Consider the following 23778-nt stretch of genomic DNA (forward strand, 5'->3'; position numbering starts at 1 on the left):
ATCATTGCAGTCCATTTTAGGATAAGGTTCGACTTTATTGATCGCACAACGGGCAAATTTAGTCGTTACAAAAAAGTATACAGGGGCTAAATTTCATGTCAGCATGATGGTCAACAACAGACGCGATCTAGTAAATAAGCATAGCATGCAAGTACAGTTTTGTTTATACACGTTTACCTTACAGTGAAGGAATGAACTTATTTGCTGAATGGAAAAGTTCCATCTCAGAATGTGCTCACATTTAATTACTCTATAATTTTCCTCGCTTCCAAACTTAGCTCTACATCACTAAATGACTCCTAAGCGATACTTAATCATTGGTTTTGTTACACAGTCAACAACACTGTTCCTGTTTCCAAAGCATATCTATGCAGATCCGTTTAGTAGCCGTGACTTAACAGTGGTCAGTCCTTGCGCAGTAACCTCAGTTCACAGCATTTTGCTTGGTTTTTATTTTAACAGACAACTATCTGTGGAAATGTCCCCAGGGGTAAAAGGAAGAGATGAGAAATCTGTTCATAACTGAACTATTCTAGTTACATCTTCCGTCTTGTCTCCTCACAGAGGGAGAAGAATGCAGAATCTCCACTTCACATTGTTTTATCTGCTCAAGTTTGCTTAAATAGTCGCCGACGAGAAACATGATCTCGCAGTTCTCAGTACCTCCGTGCATTACGGTGGATATGATACATTTTAGTATACTTATGGTGCCAAAATAAACAGCCTTCAGTTTTTGATCCGCCTTTATAAAACAAGTGGGAAACATCAACCATCCTACAATCACCCAAGTTAAAACTTCGCTGGGATGAGCGTCAGGCCGTGATCGTATAGTGGTTAGTACTCTGCGTTGTGGCCGCAGCAACCCCGGTTCGAATCCGGGTCACGGCAAGCAGCTCTACGTTTTAAATATACGCCTTCATATCCTCTAGTGGACCGGATTACGGGCAAGTTTAATAAACATATGCATGTCTCACTGGAAATGTAAGTTTTCAATATCAATAATATGATAGATTTTTCATCTTCACTGTTGCTCATATACCACCCCCGGTTCCATCCCAATCACACTGCTTATATGGAAATTATGCGTGAAATGAGGAAGACAAGGCTTGTAGGCAGCCTGTAAAGGTAGAAAAATGTGGGCTATATTAAATGAAATAACACCTCGGCAAACATAGGATTGCGTAGCCGTCAAACATCACTTCTGTAAGCTTTGTTTATTCCCATTATGAAAGCCCAGGAAGCAGCAGCCAGCCGTGATCGTATAGTGGTTAGTACTCTGCGTTGTGGCCGCAGCAACCCCGGTTCGAATCCGGGTCACGGCACTCAGTTTCCGTCTATTTTAAAACACATAGACGTGCTCACAGTTATGATATACATCCACTCTGACCTGACTAGTTTATTTTGCAAGTCTTGCAATAGAGTCTACTGAGAGGACAAATAAAGGACAGGCTGTTTGTGTGTATTCAAACTGAGAGTAATATAATATTATCAGAAAAAGGTCAGTTGCCAAGTAGACTTTCACATACAAAGAACTTGCCTCAATTCTGGGTGTATACTAGTCAAAATATACAAAGTAGAAAATCCAGCAAAAAGTAATCAGAAACAAAAATTACCAATGAAATTATACATGATACATAAGCTATTCTGTCATATAAAGAGCTGTGCTGTGATTTACAACGAAGAATAAGGACTGTGAACACTTCACAGTATATATCATGAAGCTGAATGTATGATCATCATAAGTAATATCATCATAATAACATATTGTTTTCTTTATGATGCACCTGTCATTAAAGTGATGTGATTTAAAGGTGAAACAAGCGTGTAATGAATATGTCAAACTAATAATAATAATAATAATAATAATAAGAAGAAGAAGAAGAAGAAGAAGAAGAAGAAGAAGAAGAAGAAGAAGATAAACAAAATGACCATGTAAAGTGCAAAGAACCATAGAGTAAAAGGAAAAGATCACCAGTTTGTGGTGGTTGTAGATAGTGTGTACTCAAGAAGTTTCATTGAAATTCATAGATTGCTGCTCAGCCAGAATCACATGGCAAATTATTTGATTCTGGCTGCCATAAATCATGGCTGTGATCTGTATCATGGCACTCAGTCCTAACCTGACAGAAAGAGAAATGACCTCAACACAGCCAACATTAGTGCAAAAGTCACAGACAGCAGGATTCACCTCTGGAGGGTAATGAATTCCAACAACAGCATGATTTATATTCCTTGTTATTCTCCTGTTATCCTAGACGTGCTTTGTAGAGACAGCTGATGTCACTTTCCAGTGTCAGACGTGCACTACACAATTTTCTTTGTCTTTCATCATCTCAACAGGTTGACAGAGGGCCGTGATCGTATAGTGGTCAGTACTCTGCGTTGTGGCCGCAGCAACCCCGGTTCGAATCCGGGTCACGGCAGCCCTTTCTCCTTTAAAGTAGGCCTCTGCATTGCCTTTGCGTTCTCTATCACTGTGGCTGTCAACCAGATTGAGAATCTTAAGCTACTGTGGCCAATTTATAGGTACACATCGCTAAAACCAACACAGTCAAACACCATCTGCGCAGACCCAACATTAAGGTGTAGCCCATAATATTCTGTTTTTTGCTGAAACTGTTTGTGGTGCTGTTGAGGTTTCTATTATTGCATCTACCCCATCTGCTGTGTAAAGACAGGCTAAATAACAGGACCTGTGTAAAGCAATACAGCTCAATAACATGGCCAAAAAAAGTGGATCAAAACAATTTCAACAAAAGCTCAAGCTGTCATGGAGGTAGGATTTAATGCAGGGCTCTTATATCAGACTGCATTAGCTTTAGCTAGCTAGTGTACCTAATAAACTGGCAACTGAGAGTCTTATCACCTACGAAGTAACTGAGCGCACTTGGGTTAAGATTTACTTTGTTTTCAACAACAGTCTGTCAGATGAGCTGGCCAGCCGTGATCGTATAGTGGTTAGTACTCTGCGTTGTGGCCGCAGCAACCCCGGTTCGAATCCGGGTCACGGCAGTCTGTTTTAATGCAAAGGTGATCACACGGAAAAAGAGAAAATGTATGATAAAGAACGTTGTTTGATCCTGACTTCAATCAAATAAGAAGACAAAGAACGGGTGAAACATGTTGACAGTGCAACCGGGTTAGATTACTCTCACATGACTGGTACTGTTTTCAAAGGGAAAGGACTTATTAAGCAGCTTCAATCTCTTGATTAATTCCCAAGGTATTCTCCTTATCTACTTGTAATGGTCAGACTTCTGTGCAGGTTTTAATGAGCTGGATTATTGTCAGTTTGAAACACCATGAAATAACTTACAATTGATTGCACTACAATGATGCAGCAGCTGATTGGCCAGCCGTGATCGTATAGTGGTTAGTACTCTGCGTTGTGGCCGCAGCAACCCCGGTTCGAATCCGGGTCACGGCAGTCAATGGAGGCATGCAAAGTCTGTTTTAAATGGCATGTGATCACACTGAATTATACAGTGGTGGTGCACAGATGAGTTTAATATCATTAGATACATTCAGTGCAGAATTTCATATGAAAAGCTTAACTAAAAAGCCATATTTGCTGTATTAATTGATTCGGTTGCCCAGCAATTAAAAAGTAAGTCACTGTGTGTTCTTCACAGCATTATCACGACAGAAAGCTTTCAAATACATAAAATATTTTAATGAAGCCCACTTTAATTGTGAATTGTCCACAAGGCTATACAGACCTGTGTATCTGGTATTCCCAAAACAAAAAACGAATATATTGATCTTCTGGAAATGTTACCCTGATGGAGAAGTCGAGGGATCACTAGAAACATTACAGTTCTTCCACCAGATAACATGAAATTTACATAAAAAGGCCATATTGCTAAAAATGTAGAAAACCATAGCCTCGGGTCAATGTGTAGACGAATTCCAAACATGCTGCGACAACAAGTAATGACCAGCAGATGTCGCCTTTGAGTCCGTGCAGAGAGGGGAGAAGCGCATGCTGGGCAGAGGAGTACCTGGCATTGACATGGAAAACCTCCAGGATCACCCCATATCAGATGATTTTTATGAATTTGATTTATGGCAAATTTGTTGAGGAATTTGCACCTCTGTATGCAAACACCAATGATTTAGAATCACTTAATCTTGTGTTCTTAGTCCAGTGCCTTCATCAGCTGTGATCTACAGTTTCATGCATCACCACAGTATAACATTAATACACTATTCTGAAAAGATCCATGCTGCATAATGAGTACTTTGTGTTGGAAGAAGTATTCAAGTTGTAGGCTACTTCAATGTTGTTGCTGTTGTCAAAGGGGAACTCATTGAACTACTACATATACTTTTGGCAGTTTTATCTGTAACAATGGATCACGTTTCATAAAATGATAATAGGTCTGTATGTAAAATTAGTTTGAAACGTAACTACAGCTCTTAAAGAAATGTAGACAAGTGAAACGTATGGAGTGAAGCAGAAGTATAAAGTTGCATTAAATGGAAATACAAGTACCTAAAAATTGTACTTGAGTAAATGTACTTAGTTACTTTCCACCACTATTTTGATGCTAATACTTTCTCTCTCATCTCTCTCCATCTCTTTCTCTCTCTTCTTCCCTCTCTCTCTCTCTGTCTCCCCCTCTCTCTCTCTCTCTCTCTCTCTCTCTCTCTCTCTCTCTCTCTCTCTCTCTCTCTCTCTCTCTCTGTCTCCCCCCTTCTCTCTCTCTCTGTCTCCCCCTTCTCTCTCTCTCTCTCTCTCTCTCTCTCTCTCTCTCTCTCTCTCTCTCTCTCTCCCTGCAGCAGCCATATTGGAATGCTGGATGTGGAGAGGGGAAGCAGGAACAGGCGACGAGAGAGGGAGAGGGGGGAGATAGGCAGGAGCGAAAAAACACTAACTGGAAGTAACCCTAGCTCTACAACTGAAATAACGGACTATCCACCGACTGCTAACAGCTTCCGTCGCCGGTAAAGTCAACGCAAACCTCCCGGACGTCCCCTGGAACAAGTCGACGTGAGTGATGTTGTGTTTTCGGGATTATTTGACGAGCTAAAAGAAAGTATGGGATGCGGTTGGTTTAACGCTCGTCCTGGCTGGCGTTAGCTGTTTCCTCTCCCAGTTTTTGAACCACTTAAATGTTCGTTCACTGGGTTCTAACTGGGAAATATGTCATATATTAGCTTAGCTTCTCAGCACCATAACTGGGTCGTACTTTTCTCTCAGTAACTTGGAGCCGTTGAGACGGAGAGTGAGCGACCGTTCCGCCACAGTCACATGGAGTGACTGTGGAGTAACGTCAACTCCAAGCTACGGTAAATAAATGCACCGGATTAACCTACATTTAGCCCCTAATCTCTGTCTCAAGGGTTTTTTCTCTCCTGTATCAAGGCTGTGTGCTTACCTTGACTTGCCCCTGAGCAAACTGAACCTAATTTCATGTTGTTTCTTTTTTTTTTTTTAGCCTTCAGTTGTGACTGAACACTTTTCATAAACTGTCCCACTTATTCAACGCCAATTTAAACCGTGTTAGTTAGGTGTATGACATGCGGTGCCTCTCATTTTGCTGTTATTAATAGGCTAATATAGTGGATCAGGTGAATATTAATCATGCTCAGATATTCATCCACAAATGTAATCCAGCAAAGTAGAGCTGAAACAGTTTGGTGAATAGTTATTTTATCCACAAAAAGAAAAAAAAATGACACTCAAGTCATCGTTTTGGTTGTTTAATCAAGTGAAATGCCAAATATTTCCTGTTTTAAGCCTCTCAAATGTGACAGATTGCTGCTTTTCTCAGTTTTATAGTCTCTTCAGTTGAATTACTTTGGGCTTTTGGCCACTGGTGAGAGAAAACAAGACATTTTCAGAACTTTTGATGCCATTTTTCACATTTCATACAGTAAGCGTCCAATCAAATCAGTCTTTGGTTTTATGGTAACATAAACAACCTGAGATTAGTGCTGCAGTTCATTCATATGTATTTCCATGCATGTTGAAGCATGGTCATATGGATGTCTAAGTAGACACTCAAAGGGTTAATGTCACTAAATCAAAGTGAAAAGCCTTAGATGCATGCAGCCCTGTGTTCTGTGTGAAAGGTTGCTGGAGCCTGATTTGCCTCTGCTTCATATTCCAGATGCAAGAAAATGCTAATGAATTGCAGTATCCTGAGGCCACTGAGGCTTCAGACCCATAGTATACCAAGAGGAGTGCCGCTCTGCAGTCTTACATTTGCCATTCTGTGGACAAGCTGAACCTTTTTATTCTGATGTGAACCAGGACTGTAAGTGTAGGGAATGCAAAGTTTCTTTCAGGTCATGGTTTGGTTTTGGACGCACCTGCGTATCACAGTCTGGTACTGTTGTTACTGACTGAAGAATTCATTTGGCCTGTCGTGAAGTGAAACAAGCAAAACTGGGTGGTTGTGATGGTGTGACAATAAATTCTTGTCATGTGAATAATAGCTATTCTGGTGAGATCAAAGTCTGTGTCAGGATGACGTCCCGCAGACACTTCTTCCTACACGACAACAAGCCCGTTTTAATGGTCTGTCACATATGTTGCTTGTTCCGAACACACAGCGCTAAACGTTGACAGCTGGAAAGCGACATCTTCTCGCCCAGCTTTTAATTTGAATGTAATTGATTGGAAATAACGTTCACAGAGCTTTTTCCAGGCTTCAGATGGGATTTATGAATTAGCAAACAAGGCTCACACTGCTAATTAGTTTATCCACTTGATGAGCTCGTGTTTAATTCCGCTCGGGCTGCGTTCATTCAGCTCGCTCACTGTAAATTTCATCTCTGTGTGTTTGAACCATGTGGTGGCCTACAGCTTCAGTCTACTCATTTGGCATCACAGCACCAAAATGAATGTGGCGTACTCCAGTATCTTACGTAGAAACATGTCATTACCTTGTGTGTGTGTGTGTGTGTGAAACAAGCAGAAAACAATGTTGTTTTGATGTAGTTTGACATCATGAGGCTCGGGGAAAGTTCTTGATATGGACCTTTTACTTTAGTTTCTAGCATTTTTATATTTTGCATTACGGCAGAGATGTGAATTCAGGCTTTTGTGATAGATGTCAGCCAGTCTGTGGGAAGAAAGCCATTCACAGAGAGAAGAGTTCATAGCTGCACCTTTCCGACAGAACTCTTCCTGCGGCTGGTCTACAGCAGGCTAATACAGGCGTGGCAGTGGTGTGTGCATGTGTGCTTGTGTTTCTGTGTATGTGTGTGTGTGTGTAAATTGCAGAGCAGTGCAGGAGGCCTGTATTTATAGAAACACTTGACTACACTCAGAGATCTTACAAGAGCAGTTCACCACACTGCGGGGAACTCTTCTGTTTCTATTCTGTTTTCTCTTCTTCTTTGCTGCGAGTTGTGCTCTGCTCAGGTCCATTTGTTAAACTTTTCTATGCTTTGCAGTCATCATCTACTGTGTATTCTGCTCAGGTTTGTTCTATTCTAGACAGACGGGCAAGCAGAGGCAGAAAAACTGCAGAAAAAAAGACAAGAGTGTAACAAAGCCAGCAGTCTGTCGTGTCAGTAGATTGCAATATGTGGTGTGACTCATAATGACTCTAACTAGTGATAGAAATCACTGCAGTGTGTGTGTGTATGTGTGTTTAGGTATGTAGAGGTCCTGAATGAGAGTATGTGTGTCCTTAATATGTGTGTCATGAGGAATTCATGATAGCAAATGCAGTAATTCGTCTTCAGGGGCTGGAATAGTGACTCTCTATTTCAGTTTGAGCATTTTTTTAAAGTAAGTTGTTTGCTGTTTTCTTAGCAAACATGGTGGCTGATTTTTTTTTTTCCAGTGATTGGCTGCTTCATACTTTCTGTGTAAATACTTGCAGCAGCATGGAGGTCTAAGCTGTTTTCTTATATCTTGCACAAAATGAATGAATGCTATTTGCAGACTCACCTCAGGAAGGAAAAAAAGACATGAATGAACAGTTGAACCGGGCAAATGGTGTTCTTTGTTTTGCACCAGTAACTTCACTGGGAAGTGTGACTAACTTTGTGTGTGAGTGTGTGTGTTTGTGCAAGTGCTGGTGTGTGTGTGATTGCATGTGTCCTGGATCTATTAATTCGATCTTCCGTGGGACTTATTCCCCTGCATCCTCTCGCATGTAGTTTCAGCTGTGAAGGAAAGGAGTGTGTTTGTGTGTGTCGTGTGTTTTTAGAGGCTGAATGAAGGTCCATTCCTTTGCTTCTGGATTGGTTGCATTCAGGAAGCAGCCCCCACACCCCTCCATGCACACACACACACACACACACACACACACACACACTCACACACTCACAGAGCACGAACTGTACATCCTAAAGCATGCTGCGTCCCTCAGGAGCCCAAAGGAAAACGCCTTCTTCCTCTCAGCAGCAGCAGCTCTGCTCAGATCTCAGAGTGTTTATGTGTGTGTTTGTATGTTTGTGTGTACCTGTGCGTGTGCATGTTTGCTCATGGGTGTTGCTGTACTGTGATAATGACAGTGTTTACCCACCAGGAGTAAACACTATCTTACTTTTGTCAGTTGAAAATATTTTGTACTCATTAGAGCTTATTTGACTGCGTCACACTAAACTTCCATATCTGTCTACATTAGTCTCATGTTTTCTCTGTGGGGGCCACATTTTAAGGCCTTCGTTCAACATCTGTGATGTGAAAACATCAGATTTACTCAGTCAGAGAAAGTAAAAGTGTGTGTCCTGGTCATAGTCAATAACCCTGTCAGTTACATTCTCAGATCATTTTCCTTTAAGCTCTAACAATCAATATATTGTTTCAATGAATGATGATAATTGTAAGAAAGTCAGCCATATTAATACTAAATTAAGTAGGGGTGGGAGTAGAGATGCAGCTATCTCATATGGAGAATCTGCATCAGTGCGGGTACTGACCTTATTTAGCAGATTGGCTGGCTGCCATCATGTGACCAATCCACATTAAATCCAGTCTTCTCATCAACATCATTAAACAATTCAGTGTTTCTGCTGCCATTTGCATTCTTTCAGTCACGATGGCCTGCTGGCTCTGTTTTAGTGACACACAAAAAAATATACCGCTAGTATGGGATCAATACTCAGTATTAACAGATACAGTGAGGTATCGGACCCTGGTTCGTGAAAAGCTAAATTGAATTGGTGCATCTCTAATCCCATTTTTTGATAGCTCTGTAAGGCCCGATTCATTTTCTATCCACTGTTTGTACTGGGTGGTCAAAATCTGCCCATGGTGCTCCTTTAAAACACTAGACAACATTGTAATATAGTGGTACTATTAAGTATTAATAACAAGGGACATGCCTTTTGAGAGTCGATGCGTCAGCTGTCAACCTCCCCACAGTGGGATTTTCCAAACATTTGGAAAGGAATTCATTTATTTGCTTGTGCCCACATGTTCCAGCCATTTCAGAGATCAAAGTTATGCAGAATAGTGCATACAAATGACATACATTGGTCCCAGCAATCCAGACTCTGCAGCCGTGCTTAAAACCATGCATGAATTTAATGAAGACATATATTAGCAGGTTTTCTGAGCTGGTCTTAGTACAGTTTTAGTGTGTGTTTGTGAATAGATGGACTGCTGTGCAGCGTAGCATTCTTCTACTGTGTGTACTGAAACTTGCTACAATGGCAGGAAATGACATCGTAGTTAATGACTTGTCCCTCCTTGAGGCATGCACACACAGGGACACACACACACAGACACACACTTAGAGCGAGCTTCTGTCATGCAGGTCACTGGTGCAGCATGTCAACTAGTGATGAATGGAACTGGAACACAGCGATTCCCTCTGGTGTATATTTATGTGTGTATGTATGTGTATATGGGTGTGTGTGTGTGTGTGTGCATGTGCACATAAGACTGACTCCCGGACTCCACCGACATGACTCCACAAACTAATGGCCGCTCTCTTGTTCCCTCAGTTTTCTCAAAGCGAAGCAGTGACTGAACTACGGTCTAGAAAAGAACAATTACAACCACAGATATTGTAAATAAGTCGCCCCTCTCTCCGAGTATGTGTGTGTGCGTGTCGTGTTTGAGCGGACAGTCAGTGTAATTACATTGCAGTGAGTCAGAGAGGGAGAGAGAAAGAAGTAATTGTTGGGCTTTGTCATATAGACACAGAGAGAAAAGAGGTGGGAGGAGGAGAAAGCTGGGTGGAGAAAAGGCAGAGAAAAACAGAAATATAAAGATGAGGCAAGAAGGACGGGGGAGTGAAGGGGAAAGGGTCCCAAACACATGGAAACATCTGTGCACGTAGATAGAAAATGTGTCTTTACTGACTGGACATGAATCGTCTTCTGGCTTCATATGCAGCCATGGTGGTAGTTTGCTTTTGCCCATTACTGGTCCTGTCCATGTCTCAGGATGTGTCTCAGACACCAGATGCACTTTGTTCAACCAGTAACAATAGAAAGATGGCGGTATGTGGTGATACTGTAGTTAAAGAAAACCTGACTGTAGATCTGTTTTTTTTTTTCAGAGCTTCGGTACATTCGATACTATTGAATGTATAATTTACCCAGATGTTGTCATTTTAAACATGTCTCACTGAAAAAGTTGTCAAACCTACACTTAGGCTATAGAGCCCTGTCAGAGTTTTGAGGTTAAAACTGGACACAAAGCGTTTAAGTTGTGAGAGAGAGGGAGGGAGGGAGGGAGGGAGGGAGAGAGGGAGAGAGGGAGAGAGGGAGAGAGAGAGAGAGAGAGAGAGAGAGAGAGAGAGAGAGAGAGAGAGAGAGAGAGAGAGAGATCAGTGTCTGCTTGGCCAATCATATGACCTCATCTCTAGATTCATGCACAACCACGCACCCACAAAAGCACACAGTCATAATAGATCACAGGGAAGCGCGCACACAGACACAGAGACACACACACAGATCAGCAGTGAAACACCTGGATACGAGCCATAGTTATGACATCACACACACACATATATTCACAGACTGGTGAGCTACCATAAACTAGTGTTGCTGAGGTCAGATGCGGGTATAATGCCACAGTGTGTGTCTGCCTGTGTGTCAGTGTGTATATGTGTCCGTCTGTGTGGTTAGTCACCAGCAGACACACTCCTGTAACAAAGGTTCATTGAAGAATTGTCTCGAGGCTGTCTGTCTGTCTGTAAAATGTTTTCTTTCTGTTTCGAAATCCTGGGAGAGGCTGATTCAAGATATCATTAACTAAATATCAGCTGCTTGTTTATGCTCTGAATAAGTTCCAGTGTCATAGAGAACCTGGAACCAAACAAACTGTTCTGGTGTGAATGTGTTGGATTTTTGGATTCTGTTACCGTGGCTGTTTGCTTTACTTTACCCAAAGTGAAACATGGATGGAATAGAAGGTTTTGCCAGTGAGGTTTTGCTAATGTCTTGGATGGTCATGCGAAGTAGAGAATCACATTAATCCTGGCAGACGCAGTGGCAAATATGCTTCAGAAAAAAAACATGCAAAATGACAGCGGCAGCGTTGCTCTTGGATGATAGGACTCTTGGGGAAACATCACCACTAGAGGGCGATGTTAATACACCAACTCGCGCAGGGATTCACAGAGGGAGAGATGGAGGGACAGAGCTTAGACCCACCTTCTAAATGTGAGTCAGAGCGTACTCAGGGCTGTGTATGTGTGTGTGACATCTTGGCCTACTAATCCAGTGGCCCATTAATCTGCTTTCCTCCTGAACAACTCTCATCTTATCTGTCTGCTGGTTTGCTTGCTTGTGTGTGTGAGTGTGTGTGTATGTGTGTGTGTGAGAGAGAGAGAGCTTGCCTCTGTCCGGGCTCATTCATAGGCTTTGTGTTGAGTGTCCAGTGCCAGTATAGTATGAATTTAGTGCGACATACTGGACATAATATCAAGAATCCATGACAGTCAAGTGATTTTATGGTACTTTGAGCGCATTTTGTCGTCCATATCTACAGGCAGGAACAGTGGAATATGGCCATAGATGGGACAGTTCCAGCGACAACAGATTTCTGCCTTTGAGGCAAGGATGTTCACGTTCTCAAAAGCTGACTTTTTTTGAGTCTTCTGTGACTCCAGACAAAACTGATAAACTTATACTAACTGGTGTTCTATTTTGTCTACCAACAATGTCTCCCATCTTTAAAATCTCATCTCTGAAAATGATTAAGCTGCACATGCTGGCACAAAATGAAGAAAAACTGTGTAAAGTCTTTACATGCAAGTGAAATTCTGTGCTTATTTGTAGAAACTAAAGACCAGGTTTCTGCATCTGCACGTCTGCAAGGGTCTGCGTAACGTAAAAGTAGTCATGCGCCCATGTCTGAGAGGGTGTGCACAAACTACACACGCCTACAATCGTGTTAACATTTATACAGACACTCAGTAATGTATAAACAGAACTACGTCCGAGTCCATTTGTGCACTATATCTGGGCCTCAAGTTTGCTGTATGCTGTGGCACATGATGATATATATTTTCAGAAGTCATTATTTAAACTTGTAACAGTAAAACATCATATTCCTTCAACTTATTTTTAGTGTATTTAAATAGGAATTCATTAACTGCGGGATTTAAGCCCACAGGATGAGTAAACTATTCCGCTTCCAAATACTGGTAAAATTTGTTTAGTGTGGGTTTACTTCCCGCTATCGCCGCATGTGATTTGATTACAATGTAATTGGATTAAATGTTCACCACTTACAAAAACAAAGTCAGCAGAACAGTTGACTGTTGTTCCCCGTGCCTCCCATTTTTCTGTCGTTTTTTTTTGTTGTTCTGAAGATTGATGATTTCTGTAGGACAAAGTTGAGCTGGGAACGTCAGATCATGACTAATTGAGCAGCCCCGCAGGGGTGCGTTTGTGTCCGAGAGGCAGAACAGCCAGAGGCAACACAGCTCACACACACAATGTTTGAATAACTCATACTCCTCTCCCTCCCTTCTCATGTCATTCTCAGCTTTGCCTTTGCCCCCTTATTATTTCCTCCTCACTTTCTCTTCTTGTTTCCATATTTTTCCACTGTTGTCTCTTCTTCCCCAGTTTTTTTGCATCATTTCTCTCCATCTCTTCTCTTGTCTTTCCCTCCTCGCTTGTCTCCTGTGCATCTGGCTCCCTCTCTCCCCCTCCAACCCTCTCCTGGGACACAAAGACACCCCTCCCCCTCCTCCCCCATTCCTTCCTCCTTTTCTCTCCTCCATCTCCCTCCCCCCCTTTCCACAGTCATAGGCTGCCTGCTCTCCTCTCCCTCCTTCCCTCCCCTACTCTACTCCCACTCGTGCTGCTGTGCATCTGTGTGTCAGTGTAGTAGCAGTAGTTGTAGTAGTAGCGGGAAGTGGATGAGGAGGCTGGGCTGTAAGCTTAAGCTGACATTAGCCATCATTACTGAGTTAGCTGGCTAGCGCATCTCAGCGCCAGCCCAAAGACCACAGGATTTTGGCTTTTCCCAATTAAGCTGCCTGTCAGGGGGGAGATTGCACTCTCTTTGCCTCTCTTCTCTACTCTTGTCTTCTCTTCTCTTTGGGACTTTAAATGGAAGGACTATACCATGGTAAGAATTTCTACATATTAGTGTGTGTGTGTGTGTGTGTGTGTGTGTGTGTGTGTGTGTGTGTGTGTGTGTGTGTGTGTGTGTGTGTGTGTGTGTGTGTGTGTGAGCGGAAGAGAGAGAGTGGGTGGCCGCATGCATGTGAAGCCGTGTCATGTATGCGTGTATTTCATTGCATGTGTAAATGTGTGTTCATTGTGTGTCTTTGAAAATGTTTGAATGAGCATTAACTGTTTTTGTTTTTTTCTTCTGTGACATCCAAACTCAAAAGAATTGTTTGTTAGCAGGCTGTAGATGTGTACGTGCCGCTGTCTCAACATGCTACTGTACGTATCAGAAAGGTTTAGTTTGAGTGTAGTTTGTAATTTCTGGATTGAAAGTGTTGATAGTAATTGCACTTTTGCACTAAATCATCATTTAGTCATAATGATGATGATCACGAGAAGGTGGAAAATGGATTGTTGATGAATGCAGCTGTGCAGAAGTTGTAAGAGCAATGATGCTTGAGCAGGAGAATGAGGAGGAAGAGAGTGGCAGAACTGTAAAATACACACAAGTGAATGCACTAAAACACGACTCCAGTGGGTTGCTGCTACAGCTCATTTTGCTAACTAATTAGATCCTCAAACGTGCTAATTCTGTTGCATCTCTCTATATCTTTACGTCATTATCCTTATGTCATTATTATATCATTATCGTATTTGACTGAAGGTGTTCATGTGGGCTCTTGGAAATGTGATAATCGACAATGAAAATTAGCTACTCGCAGCACAACTTGAAATTTCATGGTTTTTCTGTCTTGTTCAGTGTTCTGCCGCCATTATGTTAAAAGATTGTGTATGTGAAAAACAGACATGCAAGTGTTTGGTTGCCTGAATGTAGGAGGCTTCAACTTGAAGTGTCCATGTGCAATGGAGGGGGTTAGTGCTGCCTGGGAGTGTGTGCAATTGTGTGTGTTTGTGTGCATTTCTGTGTGTGCGTGTGGGAGGGAGGCAGTATGTGTGAGATGATATGTGTGTCAAATTAGTGGGTTGTGTTTGAATTCAAGTGTGCATCCTTATGTAGAGCGTTGCCCACATGGCTTTGTGTGTAGGTGTAAGTGTGTATTTTTGTGCATTTGAATGTGCGTGTGTGTATGTGTGTATGATGTAAATGTAGGCATGAAGTCCCCTGCAGCATTTTGTTTCTAGGTTATATCATCTATATTTCAGCATGTATTTAATGTTTCGATCTTGGTACATAATTGATAAAAATTTGCTTAACATGAAGCCTGAAGCGTACACACACATACACGCATGGACACAAGACGCTGCACCTTTACCTGCCTTGAAATTCAAGCAGGCAGTTCCATTCCACCATAGTTAATTATACATTGATTAGCACAGGCAAGTACTCTTCTAATCTACCAGAGCACAGAGCTGAACCAGCAAGGTTCATTGACCAATCAGAGTGCTCCTTTTTAGCCTTGTAAACCAATTCCCAAGCGTTTGCCTTCATGAAAAGTCAAAGAAGAATTAAATATTTAATGTTACATCTGATTTTCTTCTTATTCAAAAAACGTGTTTTCACTTGCAAAGCAGGTATGTATGTACATGCTTAAACCCACAACAGGGGCTGCAATTTAATTGGTCACTAATGTCAGATGTGTTTTGATTCATTTATAAAACAGAGTTTACGCTATTTCACCAGTTCCTTCTGCCTTAATCTGCTGTGATGAATTATACATCCCGTGTCTGGTCTGAGTGTGATACGTTAACATGCGTGCCGCTCCAGTAAGCCAGTTAGCTTTACCACTGCACCTGAACTACACACACCCGAGTGAATGTGTGTGTCACAGTGTGTGTGCTTTTGCAGATAAATGTATATGAGCAGTCAGGCGTTTATGTGACCTTATTATGTTGCATGAGTGTAGGACTTATCTGGAGTGTGCATCATCTGTGTGTTGGTGTGTGTGTGCGTAGAGTGTGTTTTATTTTGTGATAGCGTGACAGGTTTTGAATAATTGCTCGGTGTTTATCTGAATGTGAATAATGAGAAGATGCACATTACCTGTACAGCCCACCGTGGCACTGTTTTATATGTTTTTCACTCTAAATTGAGTCATGAAAAACACTGATTTGTCGGTTTTGTAAAATAATCTCTGCCACTAATTTAAGGCGCATTATGTGTCGCTTTCTAAGTCAAACCTTTCCGAGCTGAATATATTTTCGAAGGCAAAAACACTGCAAGGTGTGGGTTTGTGATTCTGTGCATTGTGTTAGTGTGACTGGCAGGTGTGATTGGTGCCTCAGGGGTTATGTTGTTGCACCGTAAGCCTGCACGCTCCAGTAACACCCCATTGTCCAGAGGGTCACACATGCACACACACACGCACACTCAAGCGCGTGCCTCCCAGCTTGAAGTTTAACCATTAGACACCGTGCAACGAGGCAGAACAGCTGACTGCTCTCATCAGGTTAATTCAGCTGATTTTTGCAGGAGAAGTGTTTCATGTTTTTTGTGGAAAAGGGAACATCTGCCTCTGTTCCTCCCCGGCCAGTTTGAGCTGTCATTGTTGCTTTGAGCTGTGCGCAGGTTTGTTAAATTTCTCTGACTCTGACTTCCATCGACCTACACGTCAGCTGTTGTCAGTCGCGATCAGCTGCTTCTGTAGTTCTACTTGTGTTAAACAGTATTTTTCTCTGGTGACGTTCACTTCATTTTGATAATGAGAGTTTGCTGTTACACTTCATTTTGCTCAATTTGATTTGCATGCATTAGTATATTCTTTGGTTCACACTTTAAGATATTGGATGCAAGTCTAGTAATATCATCATGGAGTCCAGTGGAATATTCATGGACAAAAATGATCATAATTTTGTTGATCGCCTCCCTCCAGCACACCTTTTGCTTCTTCTCTTGTTTTTTAATATTTACAAAGAATAACTTTCATTTTTAGGCTCACTTTAAGAGGGTTTTGTCTTTTAATTTCAGTAACAGCAGTAAAGAAAGCTGTCTTGCTCTCTGACCTCCCTCAGACTGTGAATTTTATTTAACTACTGATCCGAGACCAGTAGTTTAGACATCATTACATAGCAGACTCTCTCTGGATTGCTCTGTCTAATTACTGTTACCAAAACCCTTTGGTTAACGTGCAATTATACACAGTTTGTAGACATGGAGACTATCCACACTGTGTGTGTCTGTGTGTGTGTTGATATATCTGTAAAGATGTGTGTGATTTCTGTTTGTCTTTGTGGACTTTCAGTGTGTACAGTAATAACAGCTGAGTCAGAGTAATACTTACCTGTGCTAAGGCTGGCTCATGACACGGGTATGAAAGAGAGAAGCAGCGTGTCTGTGAATTAGCAGACAAAATTTATGATGTGGTGACATTAATCCAAATTTTAGCGATTCTTTTGTCATTCCTTTTCAGCTGTAATTCTGAGGGCAATGTGTGTGTTTTGGCTTAAGAGATTATGTGCTGCCAGAACTCCTCTATTTATTTTGCTGTCACCACTCCACAATAGCTTGTGTATGCCACAAACTCACTGTAGGAAGACAGTTGAAGTAACTGAGGGGACTTTCTGCAACATGCTCACCTTGAACAACACGAATTTGACAACATATGCTAAATAAATTGTAGGAAAGACAGCAGTATCTCTGGATCCTCGCTCCTCTCCTCTCCTCTCCTCTCCTCTCCTCTCCTGTGTGTGTGATTCTTGAGAACAGCTTGAGGAGCAGGTGTTTTGGGCCGCCTGCCAGTCTACGTGTGTGTGTGTGTGTGTGTGTGTGTGTGTGTGTGTGTGTGTGTGTGTGTGTGTGTGTGTGTGTGTGTGTGTGTGTGTGTGTGTGTGTGTGTGTGTGTGTGTGTGTGTGTGTGTGTGTGTGTGTGTGTGTGTGTGTGTGTGTGTGTGTGTGTGTGTGTGTGTGTAAGACCCATGGCCCTCTTTGATATATGTGCAGTGGAGGCTGTTAAACAGACTGGTATATAATTAGCACCATGCTAGCACTCCTGCAGGATATTCTGTGGAGACAAAGATTACATAGCGAGCTATAGTTAACACTTTTCAACACAGTGTTGCTAATGACTCAAATCAGTGAATTGTATGCCATGAATCACACAAAAAAAAAATCACGTGTTTTAACTAATTATTTGTATAAAGACAGCAGTATGTTTCTTCCTGCTCTCCAGGTGCTGTCTAATCTTGTTTGTCAGACAAGATAAGGCCACAGTCTCCTATGGTTTTTAGTCTAGACTGTAGCAATGCCAGTTTGGCTGCTGATGCCAGGCTACATAGCACTTAACTTACGTTGAACTCTTACAAGAGAGACAGGGAAAGACAAATAGTGGAGAGTAAGCGTCCATGGGACAGATGGTGTGTGTAGGGTTCAGATCTATCTGCTGTAAATGTCATTATAGACACATTAAGACAGGAGCAGCAGGGTGTGCTGTACTAATGTATTATAATCGTTGTGTTTAAACCTGGAGACGATGCACAAAAAAGTCTTACAAAAGCCTGAATATTTATTATAGCAGCATGCTGACTTGACTTGACTACTGTAAAATAAGAATTAGACTATAATGAAATTGTTGACCCATATTATCTTATGGCATCATTTGACATGATGGCTATATACTATACACTACATACACAATATGTGTACTATCATCCCCAACTGACTGTAGGGTCCTGGTTTCATATTACAAAGGGTTTGTCGATAGACACACCATGAGTCACCTTGTTGGTATTTCCTTTTGGGTTGTGGGCTTTCTTCTTACCATTACATCATTTTTGTTGACAACCCCTGCTGTCATTTCACCCTGCATGTGTGTGTATGTGTATACATCAGAGTGTCTAAAGCACTTAGGCACTTATCCTCTTGACCTCCTGCTGCACACAGCCCTATCACTGCTCTAACTGGGTGTCAAGTTTTCGAAATGCTTCTCCTGGGCTTCCTGTGAGGGTTTGGGAGCTGCAGTATCGATGCAGTTCAGCGTACCTAGCCACTCAATAATAGAGAAGGACTGCCCCTTTAAGCCAGCTTTAAAACTCAAGGATTTTGCACAGTTGTGTTCAGAAACCTGTAAACTCTGCAACCACGTTGTGTTGCAAACAAAGGCAAGAAGATAGAGAAGAACGTCCTCACCTCACAGCTGGTGAGCAGGAAGCCATGAACAGCAAATCTGTTCCTCAGCATGTCCCAGTTTGCTCTTTTAAACAGTGACCCTCCAGCCTATGGTGGGGGTAAATCATGTAACAATGGGATATTGATTCTAAAAAAATCAATCAGTATCCTGTCGAAGAGTCAACAGGATATTGACTGAAGCTGTTAAATTTGACAAATGTTGTGCAGCAGACACAGGCATTCCCTTTGCAAATGACATTTATTAACACAGCTGTGAACACCTCCTGTGGGACTCAATACATTTCAGTTTCATTTTTGTTCTGACCTGATGATTTCTGTATTCATTGGCTCATGATTTAACTGACTAAAGTTATTCTTCTGTTTGTCTTTCAGATATTTCCAGGATTGCCTACTACACAGGTGAGTGGCCGACCCCGTACAGCGCTGATGATCTTTCAGCTGCTTCACTCACTCATACACAGTTTGCAGCAGCTCAAGTGTGGTCAGGTCACCACAAGGGGTCCCTAAAAGGGAGTAGAGGAGGAGTATGAATGTGAAACTCCATTCAGGACCGTTCAGTTGGCTTAGCTGTCATCATGTGATGACAAGCCAACGCCATCACAACTGAGTCTACCTCAGTTTGCTATCCTATACATCACATATGAGTGATAAGAATAGGGGTATGTGTTGTGTTACAGTTTGTACATGCATGTGAGAAGCAAACTGTTTTACTCAGGAGCTCAAGGTGCTAATAATCTGTGTTGGTGCTAATGAGAAGAGACACTAATTGCACAATTTTCTTTGAGACATGTTTGTGAGTGTGTGAGACAACAAGGGAGAAAACAGACAGCGTGGGACTGTTTGTGTGTGTGTGAAGGTGTTGGTTTTATTAGTGGAGACAGGGGTGAGGAAGAGAGTGAGCACTGCTCCATTTGGAGTGTGTGACTAATTGTAATCTTCACACTGTAGATTAAGAAAAAAATATGTTCCTTGAAGACAGTCCAAGTTTAACTCCCAACCCTGAGGGTATGTTTGTTTCCTTTGAATGTTTATGTGTCATGGCATCATGCCCTAAAAAAGGCCTCGCTCCTGCAACTATGAATTCTTCAGACATTGTCTTCCATGCACAGCATACTGTCCACTGCCAATGTGTTTCACATCAATTGTTGCCAGCTGTGAGGAAGCAAGGTAATAACAATGGAATTGTCAATACAGATGTAGAGTTGGACAGGATGTTTTAAGGGTAATTTCGGGGTTTTTTTTGTGGGTTTGTTGGCTTAATTAAAAGACTGTTTTCTTGTAAGTTTAGGTTTCGGTTCCTTCGTGCCTTAGTCGGTAACCTCCAGGTGTGGGGTCTTGATCAGTGCAATACCTCCACAGTCTTCATATTGTTTGCTTAGGTGCTTTTCACTGCACCATCAAGTTTTATGTGGCATGTTAATTTTAGAATATGTTTGACATTGTTAAGTGTATATTTAAAGAACAATGGAACTTAATTACTACATCATTACTGTATTACAGACTAATGGATGGAGCTGTAAAGTTGATTTTGTCAGTCGTAAAAGGTGCTGTGACTGTGAATGATGGTGGTAAAGGTTTAAAAAAACAAAAAAGTAATGTAGTAATGTGAGGAAATGATGCAGATTACCAGCAGGAAAAAGCTGCTTCCATCTAAAATCCATTTGTCACTCAAGTAGCCTTTGAATTTTTTCTTCAAGGCACTAATGTGAGCACATTAATTGTTCACTGATAAAACATATTACAGTTCTGTGCTTCACCTGAATTTTTGAATGTCTATTTGCGTTCAGTAGATGGTGGGTGTTGTGATTTCCTCCCCTGCTGAAATAATTATATGTTCATAAACACAAAGCGAGATAGAGAAAGACAGAGAGAGAGAGAGAGAGAGAGAGAGCGAGAGAGAGAGAGAGACTTTGGCACAGTCCCAAAAGAGCGCTTCCCATTCATGGCAACATCCGGCCCTCTCACAAAAGGCTTTCAATAGTGCAGAGACACACGCACACACACACACACACACACACACACACACACACACACACACACACACACACACACACACACACACACACACACACACACACACACACACACACACATACACACGAACACCCAACTAAAACCCCCTCCTCCCACCAGATTTTCATAACAATGGCCAGTGCCTGAATTAGAGCACACATTATAGGAAAGCCACATGTACACACGCACCAACACACACACACAAGGCACCTTTAGGATTTCAAGTTTGTGACTTCTCTGTGAGCGTTTGTGTTAGTGTGTGTGTTCAGTGACTCGTCTGTTCAGCTCTCCAGTGGAGGACGTGTTCGGCCATATAAATGTCCATTTGATTAATGGAGGCTGGCATCTGGCCGGCTGTAACACTCACAGAGTGAGGTGCCACTCACTTGCAGGATATTGTAGGCACATTGCCTTGGAGATGAGCCTTCGGGGCAGCACCTCGAGCACTTTGAGAGATAGAGAGTGTATGACCCCTAAGATACAGGCTGAATGACTTTGAATGTGCAGTCTGAAGTGTGATTGATTGAGACCTTGTAGTCTGGAGGTGGATGGGTTGGCACGCTGCTGTTAGTTCGCAGGCTGGGCACGGACAGGGCAACATCTGTGTTAGCAAAAGTGCTCTTTTATTCTCATTTTTCTTTTGATGCATTTATTCTTTGTTCACAGCATTTTGTTAGAAAGAAAGATGTGCATGTTCTGGTAATTTCCTTATCCGGGTTGGCTGAGTTGTCCATTTTTGGACAACTGGAAAGAGTAGAGCTCAGGGGATGCTGGTAGTTCACCTTAGAGCTGAATGATGAAGTAGTGGACACTGTGGAGATTTTCAGCCTCATATGTGCTTTGGGAGGAGTGTACAAGGGAGGATGATGAAGATCTAAAGTGTTTTTGGGCTTCTGATAACAGTGACTGCTGTGACTGACATACTGTAGATGTGTCTGGTGATCGTATCTTTGAGTAGTTACATGATATTTGTTGTCTTCCTTTGCTTTGCATTTGCAGTTGTTGCAATAATGGTACAACATGAGGGCTGCTCTGAGGTCAGTTTAATAAACAGAAGTGGGAGGGATTTTTTTTCATTGAGCACCATAGACTAGCGAGATTAGCATATTAATAGTTTCTAGCTCCTCCCGGTTCTCCAGCAGCCCCCTCTCTCTTGATCTCTCTCATTCCCCACTCAACTTTCTTTCAGTTGTGCTGCTATGTCCTCGTTTTCCTCTCATTCATCCTGAGACAATCGCCGCATTTCTCTCTCTCTCGCTCTCTGCCCCGCTGTCTCTGCTTCCTATGTTTTTCTGGCTAACTCTTCTCTCACTTTCTTTTTCCAAGAGAAGAAGATAACTTTCTGTTTGTATATCACTGAGCACAGTAATTGTCTCTCCTGCTCTGTGACCGCTAACTTGACTGAGTCTCCGCTGGGTCAACACTGTTGAAGCTGGATTTGGCTGTGAACCTTTGCAGGAGGAACACTCTTCTCACCGTCAGAGGGACTCCACTGAGTGAAATAAACCGAATCCTCTCCTGAGCGATGGTCGCTTGACTCTTCCGCAGCAACTGTGTAACTATGGAGTGCAGGCATGGGGCAGAAATTGGGCAGAAAACAAACAGTGTGTTGTCATCAGAGAGGGTCTACTGAGGAGTAATTTAGAGGTGGAGAGAAAAAGAAGTTTGTGGATCAAACTAACTTTACTTCTCTGTGGATCTCTTCTTGACTTGTGCAACTTTGGATAACAGGAAGAGTTGGCAAAGAAGAAACTCTCAGAAGGATGGGATTTTTTTTATGCTTTCCTGTTGATGTGATTTCTGTAGCATCTTTACGCTCAAGCATCAACCGAGCAGAAAATTGGCCTTTTTGAGGATTACCGCTGTTACCCCTCTGGAAGTAACTCTTGGCTAACGAAGCTGTTGACAAAAGCTGGAGACAAAGATTTCTGCCTGGGAGACAGACTGTGTGTGCATGTGTGTGTATGCGTATGTTTTAGCATTCTCGCAATTGTGTCAGGCCCTTGGTGTGCGTGTGTTTTATTTATCTAACTTCTGCACACGAGACGTTCAGTGTGTGTGATGCGTGGTTGCGAGACCGCCAGCTGTCTATCTGTCCTCGGTGCAGGCAGACACAGAGAGGGACAGACATGTGTTTCCATGGCAATGAGCGGCTGTAGCCCCTTCCCCATGTGTTGGGACAGAGGTATGAATGAAATCTTCGCGCACACACACAAATGCAAACACAAGTAGCATGAAGCCCCTCCGCAGTGTGACATCTGACTCCATGGGAACTGACTTGGTATAAAGCCAAAGCTGCTGCTCTGCAGAAGTTGTGTGTGTGTGTTTGTGTGTGTTTGTGTGTGTGTGTGTATGTGTATGCCTGCAAGATGGATAGATAAAGAAGCAGGTTAAAGTGCTGAAATCCATCGGGGTGATTTGTTGATATAAAAGTCATCACCATCTGAAATTGGCAGAGTAACATCAGAGCACTTTTTTTTTATCTTACTGTGATATATCCTTCAACAGCTTTGCAGTCCTTCCTCTGAGTTGTGTGTGTGTGTCTCTGTGTGTATCCGCTCTCCCGGTCTGTCTCTCTCAAGTGTAATTACCTGCTAGAAAGTATCAATTTTCCTTTTAATGGAGGAGAGAGGAGAAGCACGGGCCGAAAGGGAAGCAGAAAAAGAGAGAGTGAAAGAGATCTCAGTATCTGTTTCTACAGAGAGTCATGATTACAACAGCACACACACACACACACACACACACACACACACACACACACACACACACACACACACACACACACACACACATAAACAAAACACACGTCTTTCACACTCATACGCACAGGGCGAGAGGACGTACTTCTTGTCGGGCATTCCCAGATCAAGTTGCCATGAAATTCCAGGATGTGTGTCAATGTCGTGGCTTCTTATTCAGGAAGAACGTCAGCCTGAGGTGCATTGTCTTCTTTGTGTTATAGACACAGGTGCTTACACAGCGAGCCTTGACCCTGACTGCACATATTTCTCTCTCTGGTGTCTCATTGTTCAGTGTTTTTCATCTTGCCGAAGAGCGTCATATAAGAAACGTTCGCTGTACAAGGTTCACTCCAAGTAAGACGAGAGCAGGAGCCAAGTCCACGTGCATTAGTC

General features: G+C 42.3%; 1 protein-coding gene, 1 long non-coding RNA gene and 5 other non-coding genes across 14 annotated transcripts in view; 6 read left to right on the forward strand and 1 right to left on the reverse strand.

The window, feature by feature from the left end:
- The window catches only part of LOC139345627 (uncharacterized), an 86408-nt gene extending 78123 nt beyond the window's left edge, over window positions 1-8285 (reverse strand). The window contains exon 1 of the long non-coding RNA XR_011603218.1: window positions 8248-8285. This is a non-coding gene — a long non-coding RNA (uncharacterized lncRNA). The remainder of the gene's footprint in view (window positions 1-8247) is intronic.
- Window positions 817-888, forward strand: trnah-gug (transfer RNA histidin (anticodon GUG)). The gene has a single exon. It is a non-coding gene; the product is annotated as a tRNA-His (tRNA).
- On the forward strand, window positions 1251-1322 carry trnah-gug (transfer RNA histidin (anticodon GUG)). The gene has a single exon. It is a non-coding gene; the product is annotated as a tRNA-His (tRNA).
- On the forward strand, window positions 2352-2423 carry trnah-gug (transfer RNA histidin (anticodon GUG)). Its single transcript has one exon. It is a non-coding gene; the product is annotated as a tRNA-His (tRNA).
- trnah-gug (transfer RNA histidin (anticodon GUG)) lies at window positions 2941-3012 on the forward strand. The gene has a single exon. It is a non-coding gene; the product is annotated as a tRNA-His (tRNA).
- Window positions 3356-3427, forward strand: trnah-gug (transfer RNA histidin (anticodon GUG)). The gene has a single exon. It is a non-coding gene; the product is annotated as a tRNA-His (tRNA).
- Window positions 4819-23778, forward strand: part of ptk2aa (protein tyrosine kinase 2aa) — a 56905-nt gene continuing 37945 nt past the window's right edge. For 4 of the 8 annotated variants that reach the window (XM_070984361.1, XM_070984363.1, XM_070984362.1 and 1 more), the window contains exon 1: window positions 21836-22829. In XM_070984361.1, the coding sequence (XP_070840462.1) occupies window positions 22706-22829 (124 nt within the window). In that variant the 5' untranslated portion in view covers window positions 21836-22705. Of the gene's footprint in view, window positions 4994-13265; window positions 13505-19003; window positions 19031-21741; window positions 22830-23778 lie in introns of those variants that run through there. The other 4 variants (XM_070984367.1, XM_070984365.1, XM_070984368.1 and 1 more) reach the window with 4 other exon arrangements.

The sequence above is a fragment of the Chaetodon trifascialis genome, chromosome 17 (genome assembly GCF_039877785.1).
Source record: "Chaetodon trifascialis isolate fChaTrf1 chromosome 17, fChaTrf1.hap1, whole genome shotgun sequence".
NCBI classification, from domain to species: Eukaryota; Metazoa; Chordata; class Actinopteri; order Chaetodontiformes; family Chaetodontidae; genus Chaetodon; species Chaetodon trifascialis.